The following is a 14984-nucleotide window of genomic DNA, read 5'->3' as shown; positions in this document are numbered from 1 at the left end:
AATACTTGCTCATTCTTCTCTTGATTTTAATTTTTCATTTGAAAATAACTGTTTGAATTTTGATTAACTTGTCAGCTTCATCATGGAAATGGAGCGAAATATGTCTCGGAGAGTTGACCAATCTTTAGACTTAGTTATTATTAAAATAAGTTATTTTTATGTGGCTGTAATTTAGTGATAAGAATTCGAGGTTGTGGCCGTGGAGTTCTGGGCTTGAATACCAGCAGCCACATTTAATTTTTTGTTCTTTTATTTTGCCAATTTAATGGAATTGTCACTATTAATAAATCCGACGAGTCAGATGCGTGATTCGTGAATGCTTTGTGTTACTGGATATGGCAACTTAGAAATCATGAATTTTAGAGACATCGTGTTGTAGGAATGAAAATTAAATCTCTATTACTGAGATTATCTTATATTGTTGTTATATTGTAAGGGCAGAATAAAAATTTTAAGCCCTATTTTTTGCAATATCTTTTAAAAGGAATTTTTTTATTATATCAAAAAATAAAAAAAAAAATTCACATCAAAAAAAGTAATTCAAGACGATATGTATTATAATGGAATGGAAAAGTGAGGAAATCAAAAATGGAAAAAGGGAGGGAAGTGATTATCAGGGAATTGAAATCAGAAAATACTCAAATAGGGTTTGAATCAGTAAAACCTAAAAAAAAGTGTTAGAAGGGCCAGCGAAAGTCTTTGAGCGTGTGCAAGGTGATCGATCGCACAGGATTTCCTCTCTCTCCCGTATATGAAAAAGTTAATCAGAAAAAAAAAATATGTTAAGTTTATTAATGAAGTAAATATATTTATTATAAATAAAACGCAAAATAATAATTTTGCACAGGACCTCCAAAATTTTCAAAATGGCTATTAAGTGAAAAACAATTTCTGTTGGCCATTACACTTAATTAGTATGAGGGTCTCTCCGTATCAAAGGATTAGCATGGAAATTGGAATCATTGTGACAGAAGACGTACGGTTTGGGAGTCGACTTGAAAATGTGTTATGGGGCCTGTTGATGGGTGACACTTTAGATTGTGCTGGATCATTTTGAGTTATATCTATATTTCTTGTGTAGTCTAGAGTAGTTTAGTAAATTTAAAGATATTATATCTGAAAGGTTATTCTAGGTTTATCTTTGTAATTATCTTATATTATTAGAAAATATCTTAGATATTTTATTTGACGATTGTTCTAGATGAAGACAAGTGACTCGATCATAGCCCGAAGTTAAACATATATTGAAGGCCCTTAAGGCCCATAAATTGAGGATTCGTTCTTATAAATAATACATTCAAAAAAGCTTGAATTGTAAGCAAAAAGCTTGAATGTTATTGATTATGCATGCCATTTAGATTATAGTATTATGTCTATATTTCTGTAAATAAAAGTTAACTCAAAAAAACTATGCCTATATTTTTATAAATGAAAGTTAACTCAAAATAAAATAACTAAAAAAAGACCTTCTAATTGAGACATTCACACCATGACTAGGAAAACAAAAAACTAATAATTGGCAAAATGAGTAAAACAAATTGACCCACAAAAAATAATAACATTCCATATAAAAATTCATGGCTTTTGAAATAATTACAAATAAAGCATTTGTATTCTATAATCATTTCAGATGTTTAAAATTGTTTATTATATGGAATGATTTAGTGTTTGTTTCGGTAATGAAACGAGGAATTGCAAAAGACATTTAAATACCTGGATATAAGGTGTAATCTAGGGTAACTGTCAGTATGCTGAAAGTGCTTATGATCCTTCTGTTGATGAGACCTAAAATCCTGCAATACAACGTTAGCCTTGTCCGGGGGTGATTTCCCGGAAAACCCCTCCGACGCTCAAGTAAGATCGGGAGACAGAAAGTAATGAATATATGATAATGAATGAATACAAGATTAACGGATTGTAGGATGAGTTCAGATCAATTGAAAGAATATTTGGTTCAGTATAGATTGTACGTAGGAGGGTGAATATTTATTGTGGTGTAACGATAGCAATATAAAAGCTTAGGCCCGTGCAAATGATGTACGCGACATGTATTTATAATGGTAGAATGGAGGTTGGATGGTGAATTAATGTGGGAATCATAGGTTATGATGAGTGGTGGGTAGTTATTTTAAGAAGTTATTGAACCGAGTTGGGTGGTTAGGGTTTGACTAAATAAATTACGGGTTTATTTATTTGACCCCATAACATTAGCCCCACGCATGAAGAGCGATAGATGAGGAAATTTAATATAGCGAGGGTATCAGTCTTTATGCGGAAAAAAATCATACCTGTGATGCAGATCAAATAAATATTCGGAAGAAACCATGCAATAAGGTCCGAATAAGATAAACTTCGAATTCTTGCCTCGATGGGCCCATGATGGTGGAAACCCCATGAATTATAAATATTTGGCCTTTGGGCCACTTTTGATGATTCGACTTTAGAGCCTGATATGATGATTCGGCATTTGAACCTGATGTGATGATTCGACATTTGAGCTTGATATGACGATATGGCCTCACAGTCAATCACCTGGGATTTAGATAAGGAATCATACAAGATGAATCCTTCGAAAGCATTGATGAATATTCGGATCAAACATAAGTCCGCATTTAAGGAATATTTGGATCGGACATAGGTCCGCATTGCCCAGCCGTCAATCACCCGGGACTTAGATAAGGAATCATACTAGGTGAATCCTTCGAAATAATTGATGATTATTCTGATCGGACATAGGTCCGCTTTGCTCAACCGTCAATCATCCGGGACTTAGATAAGGAATCAAACTAGGTGAATCCTTCGAATATATTGATGAATATACTGATTGGACATAGGTCCGCTTAATAAGTGATCGAGTTATCAAGCTAGGTAATACTCGCTGTGAATACATAGACAAATAACGCCCAATATCACTCGTTTTGGGGCTTAATAAGAGTCCGAGTTACCAAGCTAGGTGACACTCGCAAGGATTTCACTTTCAAACTAGGTGAAAGTTTGATAATTAAGATAAATACTTTGAAAATATCGCCCAAAATCAATCATTTTGGGACTTCAATAATAATATGACTTTCAAACTAGGTGAAAGCTTAGATGATTCCATAACATGACAAAGAACGCCCACGTGTTGGGACTTCAATAATAATAATAATAATAAGATGACTTTTAAACCAGGTGAAAGCTCAGTTGACTTTATACATTCATCATTGAAAACCACCTATAAGTAAGACCCAATATATTAAGAATAATAATGGTGAAGTATTGAATTTCCACGCAAAAATAATAAATAATTCTTTTGATATGTGTCAGTATCATACTTGATCACTTTCCACATCGACCCATGAATACAACAAATGCAAAACACCCGATATACGTCGATGAATAAAAGTAAGAATGACCATATGATCATCATCGGATTAATACAATAAATTCTTCACTTGGCAATACTATTTAAAGATTTTTATCCTTTATGTAGCATTTCATTATAAGGAAATGGTGATGATTTTGCTCCATGTATTGAGTCACTTGAGATTATTCTCTCATGGGTGGATGGTTCGAACCACTATCAGATCATACCCGGATCCAGCCATTACAATTAATGTAGGTAGTTTTCCGGGGATCTGATTTAAATAGTTTGAACCACTATGAGATCATACTCGAATCCAGCTAATATATTGAATGTAGGTAGTTTTCCGGGGATCCGATGTAATTAGTTTGAACCACTGTTAGATCATATTCGGATTCAGCTAATACATTGAATTGGGCAATATTTTGAGTAATTTTTTCGACGGAAAGCACTTGGTTGCAGCTAGCTTGGAAATGTTCTACGGATTTAATAACCCGTTGGAAGGTGAATCAAACCGAACTTGGGTCCGACTTTATGATAATACATCATGACAATTACTCAACTGGGTCTTCTATGATTCGGTCATAGCATAACTCAGCTACTCTCAATACTCAGTCAATTTTGCGAAATTATTGGAGGCCCTTGGGGGGTCTGAGTTTTTAATATTTCGGACAAATTGATGATACGGCAAAAGAGAAAACTTGTATAATAACCTTAGACAAGAGAATACGGCTATTCGATGGTACAGAATGACTCATCACATCCGAATCCTCGATGTCACGGTTAACCAAAAGATAACTCGGCCATTTTCCAGGTTCAATTTGGCTAGTACAATTTGAGGGTCCGACTTTTTAATACTTGGCCATTTTCCTTCTTGAAGTTGGTTTGAAAATATTCTACTGGCCATTAAACCCTTTTAAAGTTGCATCAAACCGACCTTTAATATTAGATGAATAAAAGCAATAAGATCGGACTTTTACATCCACGAATAGAAACAAACATTTGGAATAAATTGACCCAAAAATTCTCAATTTGAGAAGTAATAAATATAATAATTCTCGTTAAGTGTGTTGGTCCAAGAATAATCAGCTTTCAATTTATACCAATATATAAGATAATAATTCATCACTCTATTCTAATTTTTATACTGTGTCTCATCTCCCAGCAATACAATCTCTATTCTCATTTTGTAGTAATTGAGAACTGCAAATTTTCAAGCAAGAAAAAAGTGGCATTTTAATAAAGCTGATGATATATAGCTTATTAATTAGACGGTCACATAGCTGGAGTTGACAAAAAATGGTGAAATTGAAGAGCTGCATTAAATATATCACATAATTAGACGGTCACACACGAGTGGGAACATTTGTTTCCTCATAGCAAAATGATCTTCAAATTAAATCTTCATCATTAACAAATAATTTCCGAATCCTCAAAAATAATGGGTGCCGAGAAAAATTCAGAAAATATTCACATACGACACAGTAAAGATAAGATGATGGTCCTTTAGACCGAAACCACTTAGTTGAAGCTAGTTTGGAAACGTTCTATGGGTCATCTAATCCTTTAGAATGTGCGAAACTTCAACACTGGGACTAAATTTTTTAGTCCGTTGAAGTTGGTTTGAAAACGTTCTACGAATCTAATCTCAAGGTGCATCAAACCGAAGTTCAACATTTGGATTGATTTTTTTTTTGCGGAAGTAACATCTGTTAAAGATCAATATTTCATAGGAATTGCTCTCTCGGAAAAGATGATGTCTCGCAAATGGACTGGATATAACAATTCACAAAAGACGCTTTAATTTTCCATTCATAACTATGGCCAATTAAGAACCAAATTTAGCAAAAGTATCAGTGATTTCTTTTGAGGTTCCTAATTAAGCCAGAAATAAGTCCTAACAGAGAGCTTTTCAGTGAGTTGCAATGGCGACCCAAGTCGACAACGACATCATAAATTTAATATAGGAGTTAAATCACAACCCCCTATTAACCCATGATCCCCACTCTTCCATTTCTGATTAGAAGGTGAAATCAGGTTTAATTAGGGTTTAATAATACTCTAACCGCCTTTTAATATATCCACACAATTAGATGACAATTTATTTTTCAAATACTTCATAGCAGCCGCAGAAACTGACTTCAGAATTCAGCAATGAAAAATGATGAACAAATATAAGGAAACCACTCCCATACTGATTGAGAATCAGTGAAATAATGGTGGTTAAGTTTTGAAGACTGGAGAAAGACGTCATCATATTGCTCTGGTTAATCAAAGAGCAAAGAATTAAAATGTTGGACAGGTGACCACTTCATATATTTGATTTTGTTATTTTTAAATAAGAGAGATGGAAGATTGTTTACTGCCATAATTGACAATTTGATCCATTTGATTATTCCAACGCACCTTTTTTAATATTTTCACACAATGAAAATTAGAGAATTTGGTCTAAGCAAGCCACGTACCGATACATAAATCGAAGGCTTACGAAAGTTCAAGCACTGTGTTTTTGAGGGGAGACATGACTTTTATGTTTGAAATCCCCACAGACGGCGCCAAACTGTTTCGGTAATGAAACGAGGAATTGCAAAAGACATTAAAATACCTGGATATAAGGTGTAATCGAGGGTAACTGTCAGTATGCTGAAAGTGCTTATGATCCTTCCGTTGATGAGACCTCAAATCCTGCAATACAATGTTAGCCTTGTCCGGGGGTGATTTCCCGTAAAACCTCTCCGACGCTCAAGTAAGATCGGGAGACAGAAAGTAATGAATATATGATAATGAATGAATATCAGATTAACGGATTGTAGGATGAGTTCAAATCAATTGAAGGAATATTTAGTTCAGTATAGATTGTACGTAGGAGGATAAATATTTATTGTGGTGTAACGATAGCAATATAAAAGCTTAGTCCCATGCAAATGATGTACGCGACATTTCTTTATTACGGGTTTATTTATTTGACCCCATAACAGTGTTAATTGACCACATTTCTTTAATTCTTCCTTTGGAGAGATAATAAGTTTGAATTATGTGTTGCATAAGAATGATCAATATTCAATTGGGATATTAAATTAATGATGATGATGATAAAATACTTTCAACAATTAAAAAAATTAAATTTAACATGTCACATAAGATAAAAGTTTGATCATAAAAAGTCTTTTTGTTTTTACATTATTACCTAATATCACATTTTCAAATGATAATACAATTAAATAAATTTTGTAAAGAAAATAAGATTATTGAAAGAAAATAAGCATGTACATCAAAATTTTTCAAAATATATTCTTATTAAAATTACACTAATTTTTAATTGTAATTCTACCATTTAATATGGATTACAAAATGAGTCGTAATTGTTTGTTGGAAACCTTGGTTTGGCATTAATTGTTTAGTTTTTGGCTCTCATTAGCCTATCTACGGTTGTTCTTGGTTTTTTTCTCTGGGTTTGTAGATTTAATACCATCTTAGGTGGTAGTTGTAATTTTTTCCACATAAGGGCTTTAGCTCGGGTCCATCCTAGATGGCTCGCCTACCTCCTCACATGCAAGGTTTTATTAACTTTTTCCTATTGTGATTTTTGGACGGTTCATTCTAATTGTATTTACCTTTCCGTTTTAATTTTTGAATATATTTTGGATGATAAATTTCTTCTTTTACCAAAAAACAAGTCTAGATTTAATTATAAATAACTTAAGGTTATCAACAATATTAAGTTAAGATTTATATGTTTAACAAAAAATTGATATATATCAAATAATTATCATTAGTGTAAGTGTAAACCCTATTCCGAATGGATTACCAAGAAGCCATATTAAAATAAAGTAAAATTAATTACGAAGAAAACAAAGCGGAATATAAAGATGTTTAATTAGTCTTAAACACTTCCCACTCAAACAACGATGTATATCATTAAGAATTTAACAATACAATAATACAACCTCACAAACACACTCTAATACAAAAAAAAAAAACTTTAACCTTAGTTACCAGAAAAAATTTCCTACTATAATACTGACTTAAAAATATTTTTCAAAATGATAATTATGTTACTAAGCTATTTTAATTTTGATTTGAAGTCTTCAAAACTTAATCACCAAAATGAACATAAAACAAATACTCATTTACTAAAATAGTCTATACACCAAAAATAAACAAAGACATAATCTATAAAAGGAAACAAAAACAGCAACAAACCCATATATTTATACACCAAAAACCTACTAAAAGGGTATAGAATTGATTACAAAAATTTCAACACAAGACATCTGAATTGTTGTATTGATCAGATGCATTAGTCCAGACCACAACATCCATTAGAGCAGGACGCAGGAAGTTATGGCAAAACTGGTTAAACTCAAGCGTATCACCATTATCTTTCTTAACATCCACCATTAAAAATGATGATGAAACTGTAAACAATTCCACCTCAATTACCAATCTCCCTTTCCTTCCCTTTTCTAATCCTTGCAATCTCACCACTGAATCTCCTATCTTACTGATCTTGAACTTACCCATCTTCAAAGCTGCTTCTTCCAGCCTACAAATCACTTCACTTGCTGATACCATTGTTGTGAATCCGATCTCTTCCCTTTCTTCTCTTTTCTTCTTTGATTCCAAGAAAAGTGGAGACAAATCTAACCCTTCTGACATTGATATGATATGGAATGCATTCAGTTCTTCTACTTCTTTCTTATGAATCATACCATCAATTTCTTCCTCCAATGAGGTCATCGTAATATCAGATTTCCACCATTTTGATTCCATGATTTGGGTTAATGTGATTCGGGTTGATGGGTTTGGATCCAACATTCGGGTTATCAATTCCTGAGCATCAGGGGAGAACCAAGACGGGCAAGTGAAGTCTCCTTTGTTTACCTTGCGGTATAACAATACAACATTATCACCATGAAAGGGGAGGTAACCTGCAAGAAGAACATATAAGATGATACCACAAGACCAAATATCAGCCTTTGAACCATCATAAGGTTGGCCTCTTTTGGACACTATTTCAGGGGCTACATAATGAGGGGTTCCACAACAAGTCCTTAGCATTGCTTGCTCATTCTCCCCTTTTTCCTCAAACAGAGCACTTAGACCAAAATCTGTGATCTTAACATTCCCATCTTGATCAAGCAAGAGATTCTCCAATTTTAAGTCGCGATGGAAAACACCGCGGCTATGGCAGTAATCAACAGCGGAAATTAGCTGTTTGAAGTATGATCTTGCTAGTTCTTCCTCTAGTTTACCTTCCTTTGCTACCTTAGCGTGGAGCTCGCCCCCACGGACGAGCTCCATTGCTAAGAAGATTTTTGATTTAGTAGCCATAACTTCGTAAAGCTCGACAATATTTGGGTGTTTCAATCGTTTCATAACGGTAATCTCTCTTTTCAGTTGATCCATCATCTTCGCCTTTAAGACTTTCTCCTTCCCAATTACTTTCATGGCGACGCTCTTCCCTGTCTCAACATTCCGTGCGAAGTACACACGTGCGAAAGTTCCTTGACCTAAAACCCTTCCGAGTTCATACTTCCCATCCATCACTAACTTACAGTATTGTTTCGGGGGTTGAGAATGAGCACCCGAACCCTTCAAATCTTTAACAGCTAACACCAATTCCCCCATCATTTTAGGGAATTGATCCAAGAATTCAAAAATCTACTAGATTCTCGAAAAACCTGCCTAAAAATCGATTTCCTTCAAAGAACAACAGAATTTAAGAGAAATTGAGAATTGAATTCATAAATTCATGAAGAAAAGAGAACAAAAACTAGCCATCCTTAACGTATTTACGGTGTCTGTGCCTTCCGCCGACGACATGATGGATTTGCTGGGTAATTCCACCAAGAACATACGGGTTAACAAGCGATGGATCTTTCATCTTTCCGCATTAATTCTCGGCAACAGCCTTATCACTCCTTTCTCAAAGAGATTGATTATGCGTAGAAGAATAATCTAGAATGGGTTTAAATAGATCTTAGGGTTTGTGCAACAAAAATCGAGAAACTGTATATTTGAGTAATTGCAAAAAAAAGAACATTAAGGGGAGGTGTATATATAGGAAGAATTTAAAGGGCATATTATTTGTGTTTATTTTTAGAGAAAAGTAGGCAGGAATGCAGGATCCTAGAGGATTCTTTTCTGTTTACTTATTAAAATAGACCTTTCTGGAATTCCAGTCATCCTGACGTGTAACCTTCAGATCGTTGTAAACTCTTACCTAAATAATAGTAATATATAATAATAAAATTAATTATTATTATTATTATAATAATTTTCTGTTAATGTCATATCAAAACAATCGGCACCGAGTACATTTGATCAATTTATTTTTGCATGGATCTATTTTTAAGTCATTTTCATTTCAGCTCATAGGTTAGACCGCATATTATATTTATTAGATTGAATTATGTATATTTAGTGTATTGAAATAATTATTTACAATTTTAAAGTAATTAACTAGAAAAATAAGTTAATTATATAAATTGTATGGCTAGACTTTTATTTTTACAAGGTAATAGCATAAAGGTTTTTAATACTCCTACAATACTTTTGGAAAATTTATTAAAATGGAGGAATATTTCAACAAGAAAATATTAATTTATTTTTGTAACTAGTGTAAAGATTTAGACAATAAAATTAGTTACTATTTGTAATTTCATTTGAATATATTCTCTAATATATTACATTTACTTATTTTAGAAAATATATTATATTGAATTTAATATAATTACCAAATTAAAAAAATCAAATATTATTTAAAGGAAAAGTTGTTTAAAATAACCTCTAACCTTTTCATGATAATCTGAAATATATTTAGAACTAAAAGAATTATGAGTTTTTTAAGGAAAAAAAAATCAAAGTTGATATTATTATGAGAGAATCATTCTAATAGTATAAAATAATTTAAGTTAATCAATACTAAAAATTATTTTGGATAAAAGTGTCAATTGTCATAATTGACACAATTATCGATAAATTTTCAAATTTAAAATACAAAAATTGACAAATACTCCTATTATAGTAGTTTCTACTATAAATAATAGTAACATGTAACAGAAAAATCAATAAAATTGAAAAAAGATATAAATCAAAATAATTAAATTTGATTTTTAGAGTTTAAGTTAAAATTATCATTTTAGCATATTTGCTTTATAAAATTTTCAATATTTGAGTTTTTGATTTTAAAATATTTATTTTATTATGTTGCAAATTTTAGAGGATAAAATAGAACCAGTCACGGAGGAAGTATGAGTATGACCCAAATAACTTTCAACATTTGGGATCACATTGAAAATTAGAAGGTGTAGATTAAATTAGGTAGAGTTGTAGGTATAAAACAGCTCATTACTAGAAGGTGAAGTTGACCATGCAAATTGGCTTTGGGTTTGAATGGTTAAGCGAGGAAAAGATTACGTGGATACAACTAGATCAACAAACAGTATCATACATGCAATTAATAACTACTAACTAGTCATGGTGTGGTACCGTGTGAATGGTGTCCTTGTTTTTATTTGATACTATTTATTTATCATTTACTTGCATGCAAACTTCTCTAATGTTTAACTATAAATAATTTTTTTTTTAAAAATGTAATTGCATATTATAATGAAATATGAATTAAATGTCTCATAATTATATTTTAACTTGTACAAAGATTTTTATTTTGCAAATCTCTTTAAAATCGTCATTTAAAAATTTTCTGTTCTTTTATAGTATTGTATGATTATATGATGTGATCTAATCTTTTTGAAAACTTACTTTTAATACTCAAAATCATAATCAATGTAATAATATCTTTGGGTTTTTCTCACTTATATCCACGTACTTTTAAAAATTCTCAGCTGTACCCAATAAATATACCAATTCTCAATTGTACCCAATAATTAGTAGGGTTTTTCTCACTTATACCCACGTACTCATGTTGATAGCTGAAGCTGTTCAAACTTTAATCTTGGCTGACTTTTGTTATTATTACATCAAAAGGTAATTAAGCTTATTTTTTGAACTAATGACTTTTACGTTTCGTTTAATTATTGGTATTAGAACGTGTAAATGATAATGAAAATTTAAGCTAAATTTGCAAGAAAAAAACACGTGAAGGCTATTGATCATACTTGTCTTACTTTAGTAATCACTTTTTTTTATAAAATTCAGTAAAATATTTATGAGAAAATAGTAACCACATGTGATCTCAATATCGAAGAATTAGAGAGGATTAGACAAGCATATAAACTTAATGGACTACTCCTTTCACTAATTGATTTTAGGATGAGAATTCATCGCACTTGTATGCAATCAGCTCTCATGAGAAATTTATCAATACTTAATTGTGGATAAAACTTACATCGCCATGAAAACAACATATTACGAAATTTACTCAAAAAGTCATTTTATTACCGTTGTTTAGTATTTACCATCAAATGGACCGTTAAGTTGTCATTAAAAAATGGTTATTGTTGCTAAATTAATACTAATTATTGGGTACAATTGAGAATTGGTAACTTTATTAGGTACAGCTGAGAATTTTTAAAAGTACGTGGGTATAAGTGAGGAAAACCCTACTAATTATTGGGTACAATTGAGAATTGGTAAATTTATTGGGTACAACTGAGAATTTTTAAAAGTACGTGAGTATAAGTGAGAAAAATCCTACTAATTATTGGGTACAATTGAAAATTGGTAAATTTATTGGTACAGCTGAGAATTTTTAAAAGTACGTGGATATAAGTGAGAAAAATTCTACTAATTATTGGGTACAATTGATAATTGGCAAATTTATTGGGTATAGCTGAGAATTTTTAAAAGTACGTGGATATAAGTGAGAAAAACCCAAAATCTTTTAAATATCAGACTTTACATTTGAATTTGTAAAAATTTGACAAAATTTTATAAAATCCACATTTAAAATCTATAAATTAAAATATATTCAAATAAAATATTATTTAATTTATTTTAATGTAAATTTCATATATAAATTTTATTATTTTTAACAAAACACAGCTAAAGATATTCTAAATATATCAGATAAATATGCAAAATCTAATATATCGGATTAGAATGAAGACCAAACATGCAAGTTGCGACCAATATAGTAATGTGGATTTGTAGATCCGCGGCGCCCACAAGGCTAAAACCGCAACCATTCGAAACGCAAACCTGCCCTTCAATTTGATTATTTCTCCCTTTTGGATATTTTATTTTATTTGCTAATAGCACTAAGTATAATAAATCAAAGTGTGAAATATTTAAAAATAAAGGAGATAATATAAAAAATAAAAGTGATAAAATCATATCTCAAAAAAAAAAACAGATAAAAATAAGAAAAAATTATTATGAATAATCTCACAAAAAGTCCATTTGCAGTAGATAATTTCTACTATTGATTATTTATAAATAATTTAATATTTGTATATTATTTGCTGACGGCATCTCTTGCCACATTTTAACCAGTTATTCTATGCACCTATTAGCCTGTACACTCACTTCCTTCTCCTTATGTTGGCTGCCGCTACTCATCTTTGGTAAGCAATTAAAATATGGCAATGAGTGCAATCAGCAAAAAATATAAAAGTACAAAGGTTAGCTTATTAATAAATAATCAACAATAGAGATTTATTTATGGCACATGGGTTATAGAGGCATTAGGTAAAAGTAATGGACACTCTCAATATTCCGTATAAGGTAGGGTTTGGGTGGGGGCTTTTTTCTTAAAGGATGCAGACAAACCATACATATTCTTCTCAAAGACGAAATAAAGAGGATGTGCGTAATTAAAAAATCCTCCAACTAATATCTATACCTAGTACGAATTGAATCACAAACTTCCAACTCAACAAACAGATGCTCTTTTCAATTTTCATTGAGCCACAAGTAATTCTGATCGATAATGGAGGTATTTTTTAGGACACTTTTTTCTTAAATGAATGATCGGGATTGAAACAAATCAAGTAGAGTGCAATTGAAACGTGCTAGCCATCTCTTGTCGCTTCTTTATTACTATTTGCATTTTTCTATCATAATTACGCGCCCTTGACCCATCCTCATGTAACATCACCTAATTTTTTATGAAAATTAATCAACTTGCAATTCTTTATTTGAATTTTTAATTGAGAAAGTGCTTTATTAATTCAGCCAATGATTACGGTTGAATTCTTAATCGTGGGATTTACCAAATAAACAATTTAGTAAAATGTTTGTTTAACTTTTTAGTCAAATTAATAGAGCGGATTTAAAAAATGAACATGTTGTACAAAAGGAGAAGGGTTTGGAGTTAGAGATAAAATTACTGTGTGTTCTATGCTATATTTTGGTGGTATGAGGATTGATTGGATAACCTACAAGTTGTTTTAAGACTTAGTTTTGTTAAATATTGTTGTGATAGATTTAGTTGGTAGTGGTTATGATTAGAGTTGAATATACAAGTGGTGTGGTTGTTAAATTGAGAATAATAGTTGCTAATTGTGTGGTTTGAATGTTGCGAATTACAAGTACTCTTATTAGGTTGTTATTGAAGTCATAATGCATAATTTAGTAAGCCAAGAGCACAATGTCAACTTATCGTTGATGGTTGCTAAAGTTACTTGTCGTGTGGTTTTGATTATAGTTCTTTCTAGCTTTAAAGAATGTAACAAATGATATCGCGATTTGATAACTCTAAGATTTGTCGTATCGTTATATAAGTGTTATATTAAAATTGTAAGGCTTAGTTGTGATTAGTTATTTTCAAAATTAGTTGATGAAAAGAAAAGATTCACATATGCTTTTACTTTTAAATTGGTGAAAAGACTTATGTTGTGTTGAGTTAATGATTTTGACTTGTATTGAATGAGTTGTGTACGTGCTAGAGTAATCGAAAACTCATGTTGAATGGGTGATAGTGGTTACTTGGGCATTTAGTTGGTATGACAAAGTAGTTAAGGGAACTTATTAGTTCTATTCTTAGCTTGTATAGGTTCCCAGTTCATAGAGGAAAGTAGAACCTTAGTTGGATGATTTTTATAACTTTTGTTCGTGCAGTGACGCTTGCAGGTACGTACACGCAGTAACTAACCCTTATATGCAATGTCCCTTAAGACATTATTGGTTATTGTGAAAATATGTAGTGTATCGAAACTATGAGGTGCTAGTGAGAAAACTTTATATATGAAGGGCCATCGATTATGAAATCCCTGAGTTTAGAATAGTTTAGAGAATGAGAATGTTAGTAGAAGGCAGGGACCACCCTCTTATTCATTTAGGAATTGGATTATGCCTTACTTGGAGTTAGAATGACTCATTTATAGGTAAATTTCATATTTTGTGTGAGTTGCTAAGTGGGTTTCGGCGTTATGCTATCCTAGGGCACTCTTAATAGTCGAAAGCGGGAGTTATTTTCATTTGATAAAGTATTAGATTATGATTAGCTGGCGTGACTCAACTGGATTATGTCCGGTTGATTTAATAGTCCCCTAGGTGAGATCCGACGGGATCACCGTAAGGGGGGTATGAGCATATTTTTGTCATTGGGCGCCGGGTGGTTGATACCGGCCCTTGAACGAGGTGTTACCATGCAGGCCTTGCAAACCCCAATATGGTGGCCTCTTCACTAGATTAATACCCCAGTGTGTTAGTTTTTCCTGAAGTTAGGACCCGA

At 31.9% G+C, this 14984-nt stretch overlaps 1 protein-coding gene across 1 annotated transcript; it reads right to left on the bottom strand.

The window, feature by feature from the left end:
* Positions 1–7451: 7451 nt before the first annotated feature.
* Positions 7452–9544, bottom strand: LOC130804298 (CBL-interacting serine/threonine-protein kinase 6-like). The gene has a single exon (XM_057668685.1). The coding sequence runs from the start codon at positions 8975–8977 to the stop codon at positions 7604–7606; it is 1374 nt and encodes a 457-aa protein (XP_057524668.1). The 5' UTR covers positions 8978–9544; the 3' UTR covers positions 7452–7603.
* Positions 9545–14984: the final 5440 nt, after the last annotated feature.

Source organism: Amaranthus tricolor, chromosome 17 (assembly GCF_026212465.1).
Source record: "Amaranthus tricolor cultivar Red isolate AtriRed21 chromosome 17, ASM2621246v1, whole genome shotgun sequence".
In the NCBI taxonomy this organism is placed as follows: domain Eukaryota; kingdom Viridiplantae; phylum Streptophyta; class Magnoliopsida; order Caryophyllales; family Amaranthaceae; genus Amaranthus; species Amaranthus tricolor.
This window is presented reverse-complemented; position numbering and strand designations above follow the sequence as displayed.

Coding starts and splice junctions, on each gene's coding strand:
- LOC130804298 (XM_057668685.1), bottom strand. CDS start 8,977: ATGATGGGGGAATTGGTGTTAGCTGTTAAAGATTTGAAGGGTTCGGGT.